This window comes from Petromyzon marinus, chromosome 56 (genome assembly GCF_048934315.1).
Source record: "Petromyzon marinus isolate PM22_M1 ecotype Great Lakes invasive population chromosome 56, UKy_Petmar_22M1.pri1.0, whole genome shotgun sequence".
Lineage (NCBI taxonomy): Eukaryota > Metazoa > Chordata > Hyperoartia > Petromyzontiformes > Petromyzontidae > Petromyzon > Petromyzon marinus.
The window spans coordinates 3733883-3750871 of NC_133722.1; the positions used below are offsets into that span (position 1 = coordinate 3733883).

Genomic DNA, 16989 nt, shown 5'->3' on the forward strand with positions numbered 1-16989 from the left:
TTTGCACAGTCACATAGTCACTTTAAGATGCTTTTCTTGTTCGTGTTTTTGTTTGTTGTGGTTGCACCCGATTCAAGAGCCGAATGGCTCACAGGGCTATACCAAAATAAACTGAAACTGAACTGAAATAAACGTGTTGCCTCTAAGAAGTCTCTGCCTCCCTGGTGTGAACCACATACAGAGGGATAAATATGATGTCTTATAGAGGGTTAAATATGATGTCTTATAGAGGGATAAATATGATGTCTTATTGAGGGATAAATGTGATGTCTTATTGAGGGATAAATATGATGTCTTATAGAGGGATAAATATGATGTCTTATTGAGAGATAAATATGATGTCTTATAGAGGGATAAATATGATGTCTTATAGAGGGATAAATATGATGTCTTATAGAGGGATAAATATGATGTCTTATAGAGGGATAAATATGATGTCTTATAGAGGGATAAATATGATGTCTTATAGAGGGATAAATATGATGTCTTATAGAGGGATAAATATGATGTCTTATAGAGGGATAAATATGATGTCTTATTGAGGGATAAATATGATGTCTTATTGAGGGATAAATATGATGTCTTATTGAGGGATAAATATGATGTCTTATTGAGGGATAAATATGATGTCTTATAGAGGGATAAATATGATGTCTTATAGAGGGATAATATGATGTCTTATAGAGGGATAAATATGATGTCTTCACCTGCGAGCCAACCAGGTGCGAAGGCTTATTCGTATTCATATTAATATTTATATGAATAAATTTACAATGATATTAGCGCCATCCCACCACCTGTGCCAGTACCGTGTAGTACAACGTCAATGTACGAATCCCATCTCTTCGAAGGACGCCGCCTTAGGCGCGACCATACACGTTTAGTGATTTTGCGTGTTGTTGTTTTTAAGCGCTTCGCTTTCCTCTCCTCTACTTTGCACCTCTCGTCGTGTGTTTTTGTTGTTGTATTGTTTATTGTCGTTATAACGCTCTGAACCCGTGCCCTTACTCGGACGCCTGTGAAAAAAAGAGCTTCACAGCTCATCGGATTTATTCTTGCCGTCACGTGCCCTTGCCTCCAAGCCCACGTGACTGTCCCCCCCCCTAACTCCTCCTCCACTTCCCTCCCCCTCCTACACTGCCCCCCCCCCCCGCTGCCCCCTCCTCTCCCCCACTGCCCCCTCCCCCACTGCCCCCTCCCCCACTTCCCCCTCCCCCACTGCCCCCTCCTCCACTGCCCCCTCCTCCACTGCCCCCTCCTCCACTGCCTCCTCCCCTTCCCCCTCCCCCTGCTCCACTACCCCCTCCCCCACTGCCCCCTCCTCTCCCCCACTGCCCCCTCCCCCACTGCCCCCTCCCCCACTTCCCCCTCCTCTCCCCCACTGCCCCCTCCTCTCCCCCACTGCTCCCCTCCCCCACTACCCCCCCCCACGGCCCCCTCCTCCACTCCCTCCCGCTCGTGACCGGAAGAGCTCGGTCCGTTTCCGGGGTCACGGCGTGTGCAGCGCGCACTGTACAGCGGGGCCTCGCGTGGACGTCGTCGCTGCGGACAGTGCGCCTCACCCAGGTGCCATCGGCTCGCCTCCGCCACTCTCCCCTCGGCCGGCTTCGCGGGGATTATCGCGGGCGCTCTTATTGAGCCCGGCCTAAGTCTACGGCGGGATAATTCTGTCGAGAAAGTCTTTACGGCGGCGAGTGAGGGGTCGGAGGTGGACTTGGTGAGACTCTATTGGAATTCATTGATCGCGGCCGGACCGAACGGAGCATCGAGACGCGTTCAACTCTCGACGCGCATTGCTCGATCGCGTGCTCCCCCCTCTTCACCACCCCTCCTCCCTCTCTCCCTCCCTCCATCATCGGCCTCCGACCTGCTGCACCGCCGAGTTTCTTCACAGCGCCCGACGAGATCTCTACCTCGCCACTTCGCCGCCGACTCGGCCGCGTCGCCCCCGTCGATTTGAGTTCCCGACACCACCGTCGGGTCAGGTATAGAGCACCGAACGAGCTTGCCTCTGGCTGGGGGGGAGGGTGGTGGTGGTGGTGGTGTTTTTGTTTCGTGGGTCGGGAGAGCGAGTGGAAGAGAGACGACGTCGATAAGCGCGGACCGAAGCCGCGCAGCTGCCTAAGTGACTTTCCCTCGCTCACTGCGCGATACAGCTGCAGCAGCAGCCGCAGCAGGCCCCGGCAGCAGCCGCAGCAGCAGCAGCAGGCCCCGGCAGCAGCAGCAGGCCCTGGCAGCAGGACCCGCAGCAGCAGCAGCAGCAGGCCCCGGCAGCAGCAGCCGCAGCAGCAGCAGGCCCCGGCAGCGGCAGCAGCAGCAGCAGGCCCTGGCAGCAGCTGCAGCAGCAGGCCCCGGCAGCCGCAGCAGCAGCAGGCCCCGGCAGCAGCCGCAGCAGCTGCAGCAGCAGCAGGCCCCGGCAGCAGCAGCAGCAGGCCCCGGCAGCCGAGTGAGCCGCGCGGCTGCGATGTTCTTGCCCTGGCCGCCGCGGTGGTTACCGCGCCGTGGCCGAGCGTTTTGTTGTAGAGGTTCGCGGTTCGAAGCGGCGGCCGCCACGGTTAATTAATTATGCGGGTGTGTTGGCAATGCAAATGCCGTGCTATCACCGCTCCACACTACCCCCCGAAACCGCATACGAACATTTTCACACTTATAGTGGAGTAATGTGCATTTTTTCTCTTCCGGTTTGTGTGGTAGTGTGTGTTTAGCGCGAAGACTTAGGGGCTGCTGCGTTCACCGCCATGGGAGTTAAAAACAGACCAAGATGCTTCTTCGACATTGCCATAAACAACATTCCAGGTAATGAATGTAACAACGCGTAAGTCGGCACGTTTCACTTACCCGTGAGAGATACAACACCGCTTCTATTCGAACGGAATAAGCACCGAGCGACCTTCTTAGTCTTTGTATGGCGTCCTGTGGAGGTTGATTCGTTGGATCAGACGTCTGCATCTAGCTTCCGCCTCCTGTAGCTTGACGTGACTTGCGTGTGGCCAGGCCCACTCTGAAATCTCTCCCCTCTCATCTCTCAATCCCGATCTCGCTGTCTACATCAGCTCAAGCTTCCTGTAAACCACGTGACTTCCGAGTGGCCACGTCCACTCTGAACCCTGCCCATCTCCCCGCCCCCTGTGAAAACAGACTCCGCTCCTCCTTGCAGCAGCGTCGAGACCCATATGATGTAGCCTCTTCCTCACCTCACCTGACCCATTTGCTCATTTCTTCCGTTATCTTTCCTTAATTTGCCTCCAATTTCCCTTTCTCCTCTTTCCCGTTCCTGTTTCTTCAACCCGTGCATTATCTCCGTGAGCCTACTCCCCCTTCCCGCGGTGTAGCGGCCACGTGTACACCAATGGACGGGTGTCCGTGCGCGGACGAGTTGTTAAGTGACTGTGAAACTCTCTCCTCCCCGTGCGCAGCTGGCAGGATCGTCATGGAGCTGTTTTCCGACGTTTGCCCAAAAACCTGCGAAAACTTCCGCTGCCTTTGCACAGGTGAGCCGGGAGAGACGATCAGCGGCACCCGTCAACCTCTGCGTGCACGCGCATGCAGATGTTACACACTAAATGTGCGCGTGTTATACATTTTTATTTAAAGCTTTCGCGACTGCAGTGATTCATATTCTTGGTTCTTTCGGTAAAGTCACGTTGAAGGGAAACAATAAAATATTGTTATATATTTTATTATTTTATTGTTTCCCTTCAACGTGACTTTACCGAAAGAGCCAAGAATATTTCGATTTAAAGCTTTCGTGACTGCAAGGATTCATCTTCTTTGGTTCTTTCGGTAAAGTCACGTAGAATGAGAATAAAATAATAAATTGATAAAATAAAATAACACAATAATATTCTCACGACGTTTCGGCCACAACACAAGCGGCCTTCATCAGGTGAAGGGACGAGACTGTCTGGTAGGACATTCATTCTACGTGACTTTACCGAAAGAACCAAAGAAGAACAAAAAAAACCCAAGAATATGTGTTATAGATTGTTACATATTTTAAACAATAGTTTTTTATCCACTGCTGGATGAGGGCCTCTCCTGTGTCGCGCGAGCCGTGGTGGGGTGACGTTTGATGGCACGTCGCCATGTTGGGATGTTTAATATCCGCGTGTTAGATGCCCAAACGTCGCAGTGGCCGGGGTGACTGGGAACGTTGACCCGGCACAGCTGAGTATTCTGGGTACATATCCTAGTGCGGCCATGTGTGACAAAGAGACCCAAAGTGTCGCATAGAGACCCATAGATTCACGTAGACTAAGTTGTGATTAAACCTGGTTCTCAAGTCTAGTAGTGAGCTGAGGGTCCCAGCCCGGTCACCAGCGACTCTCAGAGACCCAGAGATTTGCAACGAGACCCATATACTCGCGTAGGCTGAGTTTAAAATAAACCGGCTTGTCAAGTGCAGTGAGTTGATGGTCTCAGTTGAGTCACCAGTGAATGCACAACAACAACAAAACCCTAATCAACAAGCCATGCTGGTTGGTGGGTGAAGGCGTAGAAGTACAGTACAGCAATTAATTTTGCTGCACTACCCTCTGTAACCCTATAGCCTTGAGAAACCTGCTGTGCAAGGTGTATGCCCATTGTCGCACACAGCTAACATTGGTGACGAATATATGCACCGGTCCTGGGATTCCCCTAGGTAGACTCGGCCTTAAATGAGTACATGATACGGTGTGTATAAAACATCAGCATGGGGAGACAACAGTGGCCGGGCGTCCCCCACGCGTGCCATGCCCACCCAAATAGGTGCTCGCTAACAGCACTTGCCCGAACAGTTTGTTAAAGGCCATACGTGGTGGGGGGGGATCTTTGTCTTTCTTGCAGGAGAACGAGGTGTGGGCAAAACAACACTGAAACCTCTGCATTACAAGGGAACTCCGTTTCATCGCATAGTCAAGGAATTCATGATCCAGGGCGGTGACTTCAGTGAAGGTGAGGACCTCCCGATGCCTTTGGCACAAGACAAGAGCTGTGAAGTCGAGTTTGTAGTTTTGCGGGATTCTAATCGATGTTTATGTGTGTGTGTGTTTAGGAAATGGCAAGGGCGGCGAGTCGATCTACGGAGGATTTTTCAACGGTGAGTTTCGTTTAAAAATTGACGGTTGCGTTCTTTGTTGAAAATTCAGTGCGCGCGACGGTTTGTTTATGAGCTGCTCCTCACTCGTCGCGGGTCGGTGACTCGGCCCCCGCTGACCACAGTCAAGTCAAGCGAGTGAACTTTTAAGAGGCAATAAAAACTGACGTCTCCTGCTGCCTGTGCCGCCGAGCCTCTGCTTACGCTTCTGTCACCCGGCACTTCAACATAAATAAGCAGACAGTACGTCTCACTTCACATATCTCCCTCCAGATACAAAAAACTTTTTCTTACACAAGCCATCAGCCGCACGCCACGGCCTTCCGAAAGTGCATCATGTCAAGCAGCATTGATTCATGACAAGACAAACTCGGCACCGCGTTCGACATTCGGCATCTCACCAGTTGAGTCGTTGGCCTTGCCCCAATCAACATCGGTGAACCGCCGGTGTAAGAGTGTTTGCGTTTCACATTCTGCCCGCTTCTGCGTGTCCTGCGCGTGTTTGTGCTTGGTCATCCGGGCCACCGCTCGGCCCCACCCATCACCCTGGATCATTCAGAGTTGGATTGTTCGATTTTTTTTTAAAGCGCGATTGTTTTAAAATAACGAGCGGCATTGTGTCGCACAACGTGGCCGTCGGCAGACGAGAGCTTTGCGGTGAAGCATGATGAGGACTTCCTCCTGTCGATGGCGAACCGTGGGAAAGACACCAACGGCTCGCAGTTCTTCATGTGAGTTCTTCCCGCGGCCCACGTTCACTGACGTGCACGAACACGTAGTAGGTCCATTATGACCGTGTTTTTTTTGTTCGTTCGGTTAGAGCGCGTAAACACAAATTTGTTGTTAAACCTGATCTAAATAAATAACCTTTTATTATGGATAATATTGTTCGCGAAAGCCTACTACTACTACTACGTGTTAAACTGACAGAGGTTGCCTGTTGAACGCGCTGTTGCGGCAAGCGCTATTATCGAGCGACGGAAGGCCGGAACGGCGTACCTATAAGGGGACGTGGTGTGGCCATGCACCACTCGCGGCCGCCTTTGTCTCCCCATTGCTGATGCATTTACACCAGGTGCTCATTTAAGGCTGTGTTGACGTAAGGGGCGGTTACGGAGACCAGTTCAGATATTCGCTGCCACCGATGTTAGCTGCGAGTGAGAATCGAAGTCGGGTAACCGGATTCGTTAGCGCAGTGCGCTAACCGCTGTACCACCTCTCCCCACTAACACCCACGCGCACTCCTGCACACTCATGCTCTCACATTAACAGACATTCATAGACCCCCCCCCCCCCCCCGTGCTATGAGCTGAGCGAGCACCTATGAAGGCAGGCACGACACGTGGGGGGGGGGGGGGTGTCCAACATACACAACCTCGCAGACTCACAGTGGGTCAAAAATAAGCGGCTGGCGGTGTGGGGAAGGGGGCTTTCTAGCTTTCTAGGACTTCTATTAGCAGTGGCGTGAGCGGGCAATTGCAGGGCCGCACCTTTACCTCTTCATGATGCATGAGAACGACGATTGACCCGTTGGTTTGTGTTTTTTTTTTTTCGCCAGCACCACGCGGCCTACGCAGCATCTGGATGGGTGAGTCTCCCGTTTCACTCCCACTCCGCGCACTCTCATACCTACCGAGCCCTCCCCATCTCAACTCCCCTTGTCCCGCCGCTCCTCCCTGCCGACCCGGTCATTCTCCGTAACCGCCGAACCTTTCTGTGCGATGGCTGCTCGCAGGGTGCATGTGGTGTTCGGCAAGGTGGTGGCCGGGCAGGCGACCGTGCGGGAAATCGAGAGCCAGAAGACCGACCCCAACAGTCGCCCGTATGCCGACGTCCGCATCGTGAACTGTGGCGAGCTCGTCCTCAAGTCTAAGAGTAAGACAAAGGGGCCCCGTGTAGGCCTACGCGGACTGTTTGGGGCGAGGGGTTGCGCAACACACGTAGAACTAAATTAAACTAAAACTATGAGCTCAACTTTTTATTTTACCAGGTAAGGCTCCGCTGAGCGTTTGAGCTCTTTTTCAGAAGCGACCTGGCCACAAATTATAGCTCAAGGAGAAGTAGCTCATCATCACGTGGAAATTTATAGCAGCCAAAACCTCGAAAGCACATGTTGATTCTAAATGTGGAGGGAGAAACCGGAGGACACGGGAGAAAAATCCACGCGACCACGGGGAGAACATGCAAACAAAAGATCCACCCTGTAGCTCTAACAGACTGTTGGGAAGAGTGCTGTTCACGAGCACCTTTGAAGGCCGGCACGGCACACGAATGGGGCGGTGGGTGGCCAGCACCACGCCCGGCCAACTTTGTCTCCACGGCTGTGATGTTTACACACCGCACCCAGGTACTCCATTGAGGCCAAGGCGGATTAGATATTCATTGCCAACGTTGGTTGCAAGTGGTAATCGTGCTCTCGAGTGTTGCCGGGTTTGTGGCCCGGTGCTCTAACCACTGCGCCTCCGCTCCCCACGCACGCACAACTCGCAGCATCGCATTTCATTGTTGTTGTCATTTCCCTCCCATTATATGATCCTCATGGTGGTACCACGGGGTACCAAATAATACAAAAATGGCCGAGGCAATTAAGTATTTTATTTCAGGGACACTATTTTTTCCAGGGAGGTACTTCACTCCGCGACTGGGGTACCAATCAGTCCGAAATCAGTGCCACACTCCGCGATGTCGAAACGCAGCGAGGACCTGGACGCTCGTACGCACCGTACTGCATCGTGTACAGCTCGTCGAGATGAGTCGATTGACGCATCGCCGACCATCAACAGACTAAGAATGACTGCATCACGGACGTTATGCGAGAGTCGGCGTACTATGGTACCCCGGGGTACTGCCATAAGGTTCATATCCTGATTTCAAATGGATTTTGTTGAACCGGCTGAGAACTCAGGATACCGGGATAGAGCCTCATTTGCAAGAATGCCCTTAGGTGCTGCCACAGTGGTTTAATGGTCGGAGGGGGTGGCGTCGTCTCGTCTCATAGCCGCCCGAAACGCGACGTCGTTAACCGACGGATCTAACGCTCGTGGGGCGCCACACGGTGGCGAGATGTTAGTTACCTCGCCTTGTATGCAGGAAGTCGTGGGTTCCATTCCGACCCTGACGCCTGCTGCTGTATATTTGGAGTTTGCGTGTCTCTCAATCGCCCCGTGATCGCGTGCAATTTTCCCCGGGTCCTCCGGTTTTTCCCTCCACATTTGGAATCGACATCACGCGTTCAGAGCATTTGGCTGCAGTATAAATTTCCACGTGGTTAGCCACTTCGTTGAGCTATCATTTGTGATAGCCAGGTCGCTTCTGAAAAAGAGCTGTGTAGTTCAGTGGGGGGGGCCCTACCTGGTGAAATAAAAAAATAGTTTAGTTTAGCATCGGGGGAGCGTGACCACGGCGTCCATGCGTGTGCAAGGTTTGTTCTTGTCCTTTTTTGTTCAATGTTTTTAAATTCCTTTTAACACAGAGAAAAAGAAGAGGGTTACAGCGGCGGGCAGCGGCGAGGAGTCGCCCTCCTCGTCCGAGAGCTCGTCCAGCAGCTCCAGCGAGACCTCCTCCTCTTCGGACTCGAGCAGCGACAGCGACGAGGAGGCCACAAAGAGGAAGAGAAAGCGGAAGACCAAGAAACACAAATCTGCCAAGGGCAGAAAGGAGGGGAAACGCGAGAAGACGTAAGGACGCGGATGTGCAAGGCACTGGCCGGCATTGTAGGGCATCGCTAAGAGTCTAAGGACTATGGGACTCTGTGTGTGAGTCTATGGACTATAGGTCTCTGTGTGTGAGTCTATGGACTCTGGGTCTCTGTGTGTGAGTCTATGGACTACAGGTCTCTGTGTGTGAGTCTATGGACTATAGGTCTCTGTGTGTGAGTCTATGGACTATAGGTCTCTGTGTGAGTCTATGGGCTATAGGTCTCTGTGTGTGAGTCTATGGACTATAGGTCTCTGTGTGTGAGTCTATGGACTCTGGGTCTCTGTGTGTGAGTCTATGGACTCTGGGCCTCTATGTGTGAGTCTATGGACTACAGGTCTCTGTGTGTGAGTCTATGGACTATAGGTCTCTGTGTGTGAGTCTATGGACTATAGGTCTCTGTGTGAGTCTATGGGCTATAGGTCTCTGTGTGTGAGTCTATGGACTATAGGTCTCTGTGTGTGAGTCTATGGACTATAGGTCTCTGTGTGCTAGTCTAAGGACTATAGGTCTCTGTGTGAGTCTATGGACTATAGGTCTCTGTGTGGGAGTCTATGGACTATAGGTCTCTGTGAGTCTATGGACTATAGGTCTCTGTGTGAGTCTATGGACTATAGGTCTCTGTGTGTGAGTCTATGGACTCTGGGTCTCTGTGTGTGAGTCTATGGACTATAGGTCTCTGTGTGCTAGTCTAAGGACTATAGGTCTCTGTGTGAGTCTATGGACTATAGGTCTCTGTGTGGGAGTCTATGGACTATAGGTCTCTGTGAGTCTATGGACTATAGGTCTCTGTGTATGAGTCTAAGGACTATAGGTCTCTGTGTGTGAGTCTATGGACTATAGGTCTCTGTGTGAGTCTATGGACTATAGGTCTCTGTGTGCTAGTCTAAGGACTATAGGTCTCTGTGTGAGTCTATGGACTATAGGTCTCTGTGTGAGTCTATGGACTATAGGTCTCTGTGTGAGTCTATGGACTATGGGTCTCTGTGTGTGAGTCTATGGACTATGGGTCTCTGTGTGAGTCTATGGACTATAGGTCTCTGTGTGCGTGTCTATGGACTATAGGTCGCTGTGTGAGTCTAAGGACTATAGGTCTCTGTGTGTGAGTCTATGGACTATAGGTCTCTGTGTGTGAGTCTATGGACTATAGGTCTCTGTGTGCGAGTCTAAGGACTATGGGTCTCTGTGTGCGAGTCTATGGACTATAGGTCTCTGTGTGAGTCTATGGTCTATGGGTCTCTGTGTGAGTCTATGGACTATAGGTCTCTGTGTGAGTCTATGGACTATAGGTCTCTGTGTGAGTCTATGGACTATAGGTCTCTGTGTGAGTCTATGGTCTATGGGTCTCTGTGTGAGTCTATGGACTATAGGTCTCTGTGTGAGTCTATGGACTATAGGTCTCTGTGTGAGTCTATGGACTATAGGTCTCTGTGTGTGAGTCTATGGACTATGGGTCTCTGTGTGAGTCTATGGACTATAGGTCTCTGTGTGAGTCTATGGACTATAGGTCTCTGTGTGTGAGTCTATGGACTATAGGTCTCTGTGTGTGAGTCTATGGACTATAGGTCTCTGTGTGAGTCTCTGTATGAGTTGATGTACTAAGGGCCTCTGTGCGCGAGTCTAAGGACTTACACAGTGTCGCCACCCTGCCGCCATTGCTTACTGAGCTCTGCCACCACCACAGGAGCGAGCCAGAAGTGGCAGCCAAGGAGGCGGCGGCGGCGGCGGAGGTGAGCGCCCCCGAGCGCCACGACATTGAGAACGATGGAGCGGTGTCCTCGGTGCGGCCTGACGAGATCCCCACGGGGCCGTCCAACAGCTTCCTCATGCGGCGGAGCCCCCAGCGGACGGACGAGCAGAGGTAAGCGTGGGGGGCCCGGCCCCCCCCCCCCCCTCCGCCGTCACCCCCCGGGATGACCGTTAGTGCCGCCCTGGCTGCCCCCTGGTGGTCTCGCCCCCCGCCCCCCCCCCCCTTCCCCCACCCTGTAGCCGTCCGCCACTCTTGAGGTTCATCTTCTTTGGTTCTTTCGGTAAAGTCACGTAGAATGAGAATAAAATAATAAAATAAAACAGTAAAATTCTCACGACGTTCACCTCTTGAGGTTGTCGCGGAAAGACATTCCGCGCGACGTCGTCATGACAAGGGGCAAGGGGGAGCCGGCCGTCGTCCACTGGACGGAGGTTCGATAGAGTGAACCTTCACGGATTTCTGTACCGGGGAAACGCTCAGCGATCTCTGGTGCCCCCCGCCCACCCCCCTCGACTTGGAAAAACGTACGAGGCTGCCGTGGTGTTGTGGTATCGCCGTGATGCCACCCATAGAGTCGCCGGTTCGATTCCATCTCCCGGCGCGGCGGTTGTAACGATGGGGCCGAGTTTCTTAGATCCCTCCCCCCCCCCCCACCGCCGCCGCCTCTGTCCACCCAGGAGTGTCAGTGGGTGGGGTAAAGTGTGGGTACGGCCACCCCTTCCAACCAAGACGTCTGCCCAACGTGGAAGGAGTGAACCCTAACGCCCTCTAGAGGGGGGAGCCTCTGTAGCTCCCTCGGGGTGTCACGGTGGCCAGGAGATGTTAACTACCTCGCCTGGTATACAGGAGGTCGTGGGTTCGATCCCGACCCTGACGCCTGCTGTATATTTGGAGTTTGCGTGTCTCTCTCTCATCATCACCGTGGCTAGGAGATGTTAACTACCTCGCCTGGTATACAGGAGGTCGTGGGTTCGATCCCGATCCTGATGCCTGCTGTATATTTGGAGTTTGCGGTGTCTCTCTCTCATCAGCATCACCGTGGCTAGGAGATGTTACAGTGAGGGAAAAAAGTATTTGATCCCCTGCTGATTTTTTACGTTTGCCCACTGACAAATAAATTATCAGTCTATAATTTTAATGGTAGGTTTATTTGAACAGTGAGAGACAGAATAACAACAAAAGAATCCAGAAAAACGCATGTCAAAAATTTTATTAATTGATTTGCATTTTAATGAGGGAAATAAGTATTTGACCCCCTCTCAATCAGAAAGATTTCTCTTAAAGGGAGTGCTCCTAATCTCAGCTTGTTACCTGTGTAAAAGGCACCTGTCCACAGAAGCAATCAATCAATCAGATTCCAAACTCTCCACCATGGCCAAGACCAAAGAGCTCTCCAAGGATGTCAGGGACAAGATTGTAGGCCTACACAAGGCTGATATGGGCTACAAGACCATTGCCAAGCAGCTTGGTGAGAAGGTGACAACAGTTGGTGCGATTATTCGCAAATGGAAGAAACACAAAAGAACTGTCAATCTCCCTCGGCCTGGGGCTCCATGCAACGTCTCACCTCGTGGAGTTGCAATGATCATGAGAACGGTGAGGAATCAGCCCAGAACTACACGGGAGGACCTTGTCAATGATCTCAAGGCAGCTGGGACCATAGTCACCAAGAAAACAATTGGTAACACACTACGCCGTGAAGGACTGAAATCCTGCAGCGCCCGCAAGGTCCCCCTGCTCAAGAAAGCACATATACATGCCCATCTGAAGTTTGCCAATGAACATCGGCAAACTTCAGATGATTCAGAGGACAACTGGGTGAAAGTGTTGTGGTCAGATGAGACCAAAATGTAGCTCTTTGGCATCAACTCAACTCGCCGTGTTTGGAGGAGGAGGAATGCTGCCTATGACCCCAAGAACACCATCCCCACCGTCAAACATGGAGGTGGAAACATTATGCTTTGGGGGTGTTTTCTGCTAAGGGGGCAGGACAACTTCACTGCATCAAAGGGACGTTGGACGGGGCCATGTACCATCAAATCTTGGGTGAGAACCTCCTTCCCTCAGCCAGGGCATTGAAAATGGGTCGTGGATGGGTATTCCCGCATGACAATGACCCAAAACACACGGCCAAGGCAACAAAGGAGTGGCTCAAGAAGAGTCACATTAAGGTCCTGGAGTGGCCTAGCCAGTCTCCAGACCGTAATCCCATAGAAAATCTGTGGAGGGAGCTGAAGGTTCGAGTTGTCAAACATCAGCCTCGAAACCTTAATGACTTGGAGAAGATCTGCAAAGAGGAGTGGGACAAAATCCCTGGTGGCCAACTACATGAAACGTCTGACCTCTGTGATTGCCAACAAGGGTTTTGCCACCAAGTACTAAGTCATGTTTTGTAGAGGGGTCAAATACTTATTTTCCTCATTAAAATGCAAATCAATTTATAACATTTTTGGCATGCGTTTTTTTTAATTTTGTTGTTGTTATTCTGTCTCTCACTGTTCAAATAAACCTACCATTAAAATCATAGACTGATCATTTCTTTGTCAGTGGGCAAACGTACAACATCAGCAGGGGATCAAATACTTTTTTTCCTCACTGTAATTACCTTGCGTGGTATGCAGGAAGTCGTGGGTTCGATCGCGACCCTTGACACCTGCTGTATATTTGGAGTTTGCGTCTCTCTCTCTCTCCCCGTGGTCGCGTGGATTTTTTCCGGTGTCCTCCGGTTTTGCCCTCTACGTTTAAATATTTTTAAGAGTATTTGGCTGATAGAAATGTCCACGTGATAATAAGCCCACCCCTTTGAGCTATCATTTGTGATAGCCAGGTTGCTTCTGAAAAAGAGCCACATAGCTCAGTCGACCATACATGGTAAGATAAACATAGTTTATAGTCACGTGGAAGGGTGGGTAAACAATTGTTTGACCACATCCTAATTTGTTTTCCGTGTGCATGTGCGATCTGTTTTGTTGCTCTGTGTCTGCACTGTGTGTGTGTTTCTGTGCACGTGCGTGCACTGTGTGTGTTTGTCTGTGCACTGTGTGTGTGTCTGTGCACTGTGTGTGTCTCTGTGCACTGTGTGTGTGTGTCTGTGCACTGTGTGTGTCTGTGTCTGTGCACTGTGTGTGTGTGTCTGCACTGTGTGTGTGTGTGTCTGTGCACTGTGTGTCTTTGCACTGTGCGTGTGTGTCTGTGCACTGTGTGTGTGTGTGTCTGTGCACTGTCTGTGTCTGTGCACTGTGTGTGTCTGTGCACTGTGTGTGTGTGTCCAGCAGCACCATGACAAACTCTGGCGCTGAGTATCCACGTCAGTGGAACCGGCCCAAGTACACGCGATCAGGTCGCAAGATCAAGGGACGCGGACCCATGGTGGGTAGTACTGCATCCTAGCCTTGTGAGGCTTGGAGACGCCGACATGCCACCGCTCGGACGCCGGCTTCCATTCCGCGTTTTAGATGCCGCTGCCCGTGATTAAACCGGGGTTCTCGGGTCCTGTCGTGAGTTTATTGTCTCGGCCCGGTCACCGCAGGCTCGCACAGAGACGCGTAGACTCGCACAGAGAGCCACAGACTCGCATGGACTGAATTGTGAGTCGACCGGGTTCCGATTAGCATGGTTGGCTGCATACACTGCGAAAGAAGTTCAGCCTACATACATGCAAACGCACAAAGCAGTTCTAAAGAAATTACTTTTCAGCTTAGATGCATAACATGTGACGGTGTTACAATCGCTGTAAAGCGCCTCGGATAAAACGCCGCTGCCGTGCAAATCTCGACATCGAGGTCAGATGTTTGGGCAGCACGAGGCCCGGACGACCGGCCACCGCCGGGCCCTCCCGCCCGTGTCCGCGCCTCGCGACGTCGCCGCTGACGCACCCCTCCTCCTCCTCCTCCTCGTCCTCGTTCCGCAGCGCTACCGCACGCCCTCGCGCTCGCGCTCCCGCTCGCGCGAGCGCGGCTCCCGCGGGGGCAGGCGCAGCGACACGCCGCCGCACTGGCGCGCCGAGCTGCAACGCCGGCGCCACAGCTGGCAGCTTCAGGGCAACCGGGAGCCGGGGAAGACGGAGCGGTGGAGCGCCGGCAGCGCGCTCGAGACGTAAGAGCCGGCTTCGCCCGTCGGGCCACCTCGGGTATTGTCGTTGGCGGGCGGGCGAGCGGGCGAGCGAGACGGGGATGATCGTTCGGCCTGCTTCATGACGCCGGCGGTGGTGAAGGCCTCGCCGCTGCACGTGGTCCGCCTGCGGTCCAGCATTGTGGAGGTGCGGAGGCAGCGGACGCGCAGCAAAGTGCAGGCCTAACCTCTCCACCTCACCCGTCACCTATGGGGTAGAGAGTTGCTCCGTCGCACATTTGTGGTTTGCTTTCCGGGTGCTCCGACTTCCCCCCCCATACGTATAGACACGTGTTAATTGGCCCTGTAGCACGTATATAGAGGACTGCAGAGCTTGGGGTGGAATTTTGCTGCCGGCTCCTTAGCGGCTGGTTGGCTGCTGCTGCCTTTCCTGCCTGTTGGTGGCTCCTCCTCCTCCCTCCCTCCTCCTCCCTCCTTCCCCCCTCCTCCGCCCCCTCCTCCTCCCTCCCTCCTCCCCTCCTCCTCATCCCCCCTCCCGAGTCGTCGTCGAGAGAAAGCGGACGAGCGACTCAACCCCGTGTGTGGCGTGCGCCGCAGGCTAACCCATTTCGGACTGGCCTGGCCGCTCGCTCCCCACGTCGCGGCGCCTCACTCTCGTCCTTGCTGTCCGGCGCCATCAGCAGGGGCAAGGAGAGGCACAAGGAGAACCGCAACGACGAGGAGGACGTTGAGCGCAGGAAGAGGAGGAGGAGGAGGCACGGCGACGACGACGACGGCGGCGGCGGCCGGGAGGAGGAGGAGGAGGACCGGAAGAAACCGGCGGGCGACGAGGAGCCGGAGAGGAGGAGGAGGAGGAGGAGCGGCGGCAGGCGGGACGGCCGCCACCGCTCGGAGGACAAGGGAGGCAGCCGGGGGGGCGGCAGGGACGAGGAGAAGGAGGAGCGTAAAAGAGGAGGAGAAAGGAGGGGGAGCAGGAGGGGAGAGAGCCGAGGTGACGTGGGGGGGAATCACGAGGAGGCGAGGGGCGAGAAGAGGTCGAGGAACGCGAGAGTGGGAAGGGGAAAGGGGAGGAGCGGGGGGGGGAGGAGGGGGGGAGGAGGAGGGGGGGAGGAGGTGAGGGACGGGAAGAGGAGGGAGAGGGCGGAGGGGGCACAGCGCGACCACGCGGGGGAGGGCAGGGGGGAGGGCAGGGGGGAGGGCAGGGGGGAGGGCAGGGGGGAGGGCAGGGGGGAGGGCAGGGGGGAGGGCAGGGGGGAGGGCAGGGGGGAGGGCAGGGGGGAGGGCAGGGGGGAGGCCAGGGGGGAGGGCAGGGGGGAGAAGAAGTCGCGTCACGAGGAGAGGAGGAGAGAGGGCAGGGGAGAGGGCAGGGGGGAGAAGCGAGAGGGGAGGGGAGAGAAGGGAGAGGGCAAGGGAGAGGGGAAGGGAGAGGGCAAGGGAGAGAAGGGAGAGGGGAAAGTTGAGAAGGGAGAGGGCAGAGGAGAGAGGCGAGAGGGGAGGGGGGAGAAGCGAGAGGGGAGGGGAGAGAAGGGAGAGGGCAAGGGAGAGGGCAAGGGAGAGAAGGGAGAGGGCAAGGGAGAGAAAGGAGAGGGCAAGGAGAGGGCAAGGGAGAGGGCAAGGGAGAGGGGAGGGGAGAGGGCAGGGGAGAGAAGGGAGAGGGCAAGGGAGAGGGGAGGGGAGAGGGCAAGGGAGAGAAGGGAGAGGGCAAGGGAGAGAAAGGAGAGGGCAAGGGAGAGAAGGGAGAGGGCAAGGGAGAGAAAGGAGAGGGCAAGGGAGAGGGCAAGGGAGAGGGGAGGGGAGAGGGCAAGGGAGAGAAGGGAGAGGGCAAGGGAGAGGGGAGGGGAGAGGGCAAGGGAGAGAAGGGAGAGGGCAAGGGAGAGAAAGGAGAGGGCAAGGGAGAGAAGGGAGAGGGCAAGGGAGAGAAAGGAGAGGGCAAGGGAGAGGGCAAGGGAGAGGGGAGGGGAGAGGGCAAGGGAGAGAAGGGAGAGGGGAGGGGAGAGAAGGGAGAGGGCAAGGGAGAGGGGAGGGGAGAGGGCAGGGGAGAGGGCAAGGGAGAGGGCAAGGGAGAGGTGGAAGAGGGGAGGGGAGAGCGGAAGGGAGAGGGCAGGGGACGGGACAAGGAGCACAGGGAGAGACCGGGACGAGGCAGGAGCAGGTCCGAGGACCGGGAAGACGCTGCAAGAGGACAGCGGGGAGAACAGAGGGCGGACCGCGTGGAGCGGGACGGGCGGGGGGGCGGTAGCGAGGACAGGAGGGGGGCGACGGAAGGGAGCAGCAGCGCAGGAGGGGGGCGAGCACCGAGGGCAAGGCGGGCGAGGGGCGAGCGCACGGCCGAGACGGGGCCGGAACGGAGGGCGACGCTGCCCCTGACGGGAAGGGGGAGGAGAGGCAGGGGTGA

General features: G+C 54.5%; 1 protein-coding gene across 1 annotated transcript; it reads left to right on the plus strand.

Annotated features, from left to right (window-relative positions):
* Positions 1-1448: 1448 nt before the first annotated feature.
* On the plus strand, positions 1449-16989 carry LOC116954689 (peptidyl-prolyl cis-trans isomerase G-like). The gene is made up of 15 exons (XM_076052420.1): positions 1449-1566; positions 1895-1985; positions 2695-2796; positions 3417-3491; positions 4828-4935; positions 5036-5080; positions 5721-5808; positions 6636-6665; positions 6813-6952; positions 8550-8754; positions 10458-10634; positions 13796-13892; positions 14434-14618; positions 15275-15707; positions 16834-16989. The coding sequence occupies exons 3-15, from the start codon at positions 2739-2741 to the stop codon at positions 16987-16989; spliced, it is 1797 nt and encodes a 598-aa protein (XP_075908535.1). The 5' UTR covers positions 1449-1566; positions 1895-1985; positions 2695-2738.

Bases quoted from the DNA above. Each gene is read 5' to 3' on its own strand.
- LOC116954689 (XM_076052420.1), top strand. From the start codon at position 2,739: ATGGGAGTTAAAAACAGACCAAGATGCTTCTTCGACATTGCCATAAAC. The intron at 8,755-10,457 runs GTAAGGACGCGG...CCACCACCACAG, and splicing joins GAGGGGAAACGCGAGAAGAC to GAGCGAGCCAGAAGTGGCAG. The intron at 15,708-16,833 runs GTGAGGGACGGG...GGGGGGCGGTAG, and splicing joins GAGGAGGAGGGGGGGAGGAG to CGAGGACAGGAGGGGGGCGA.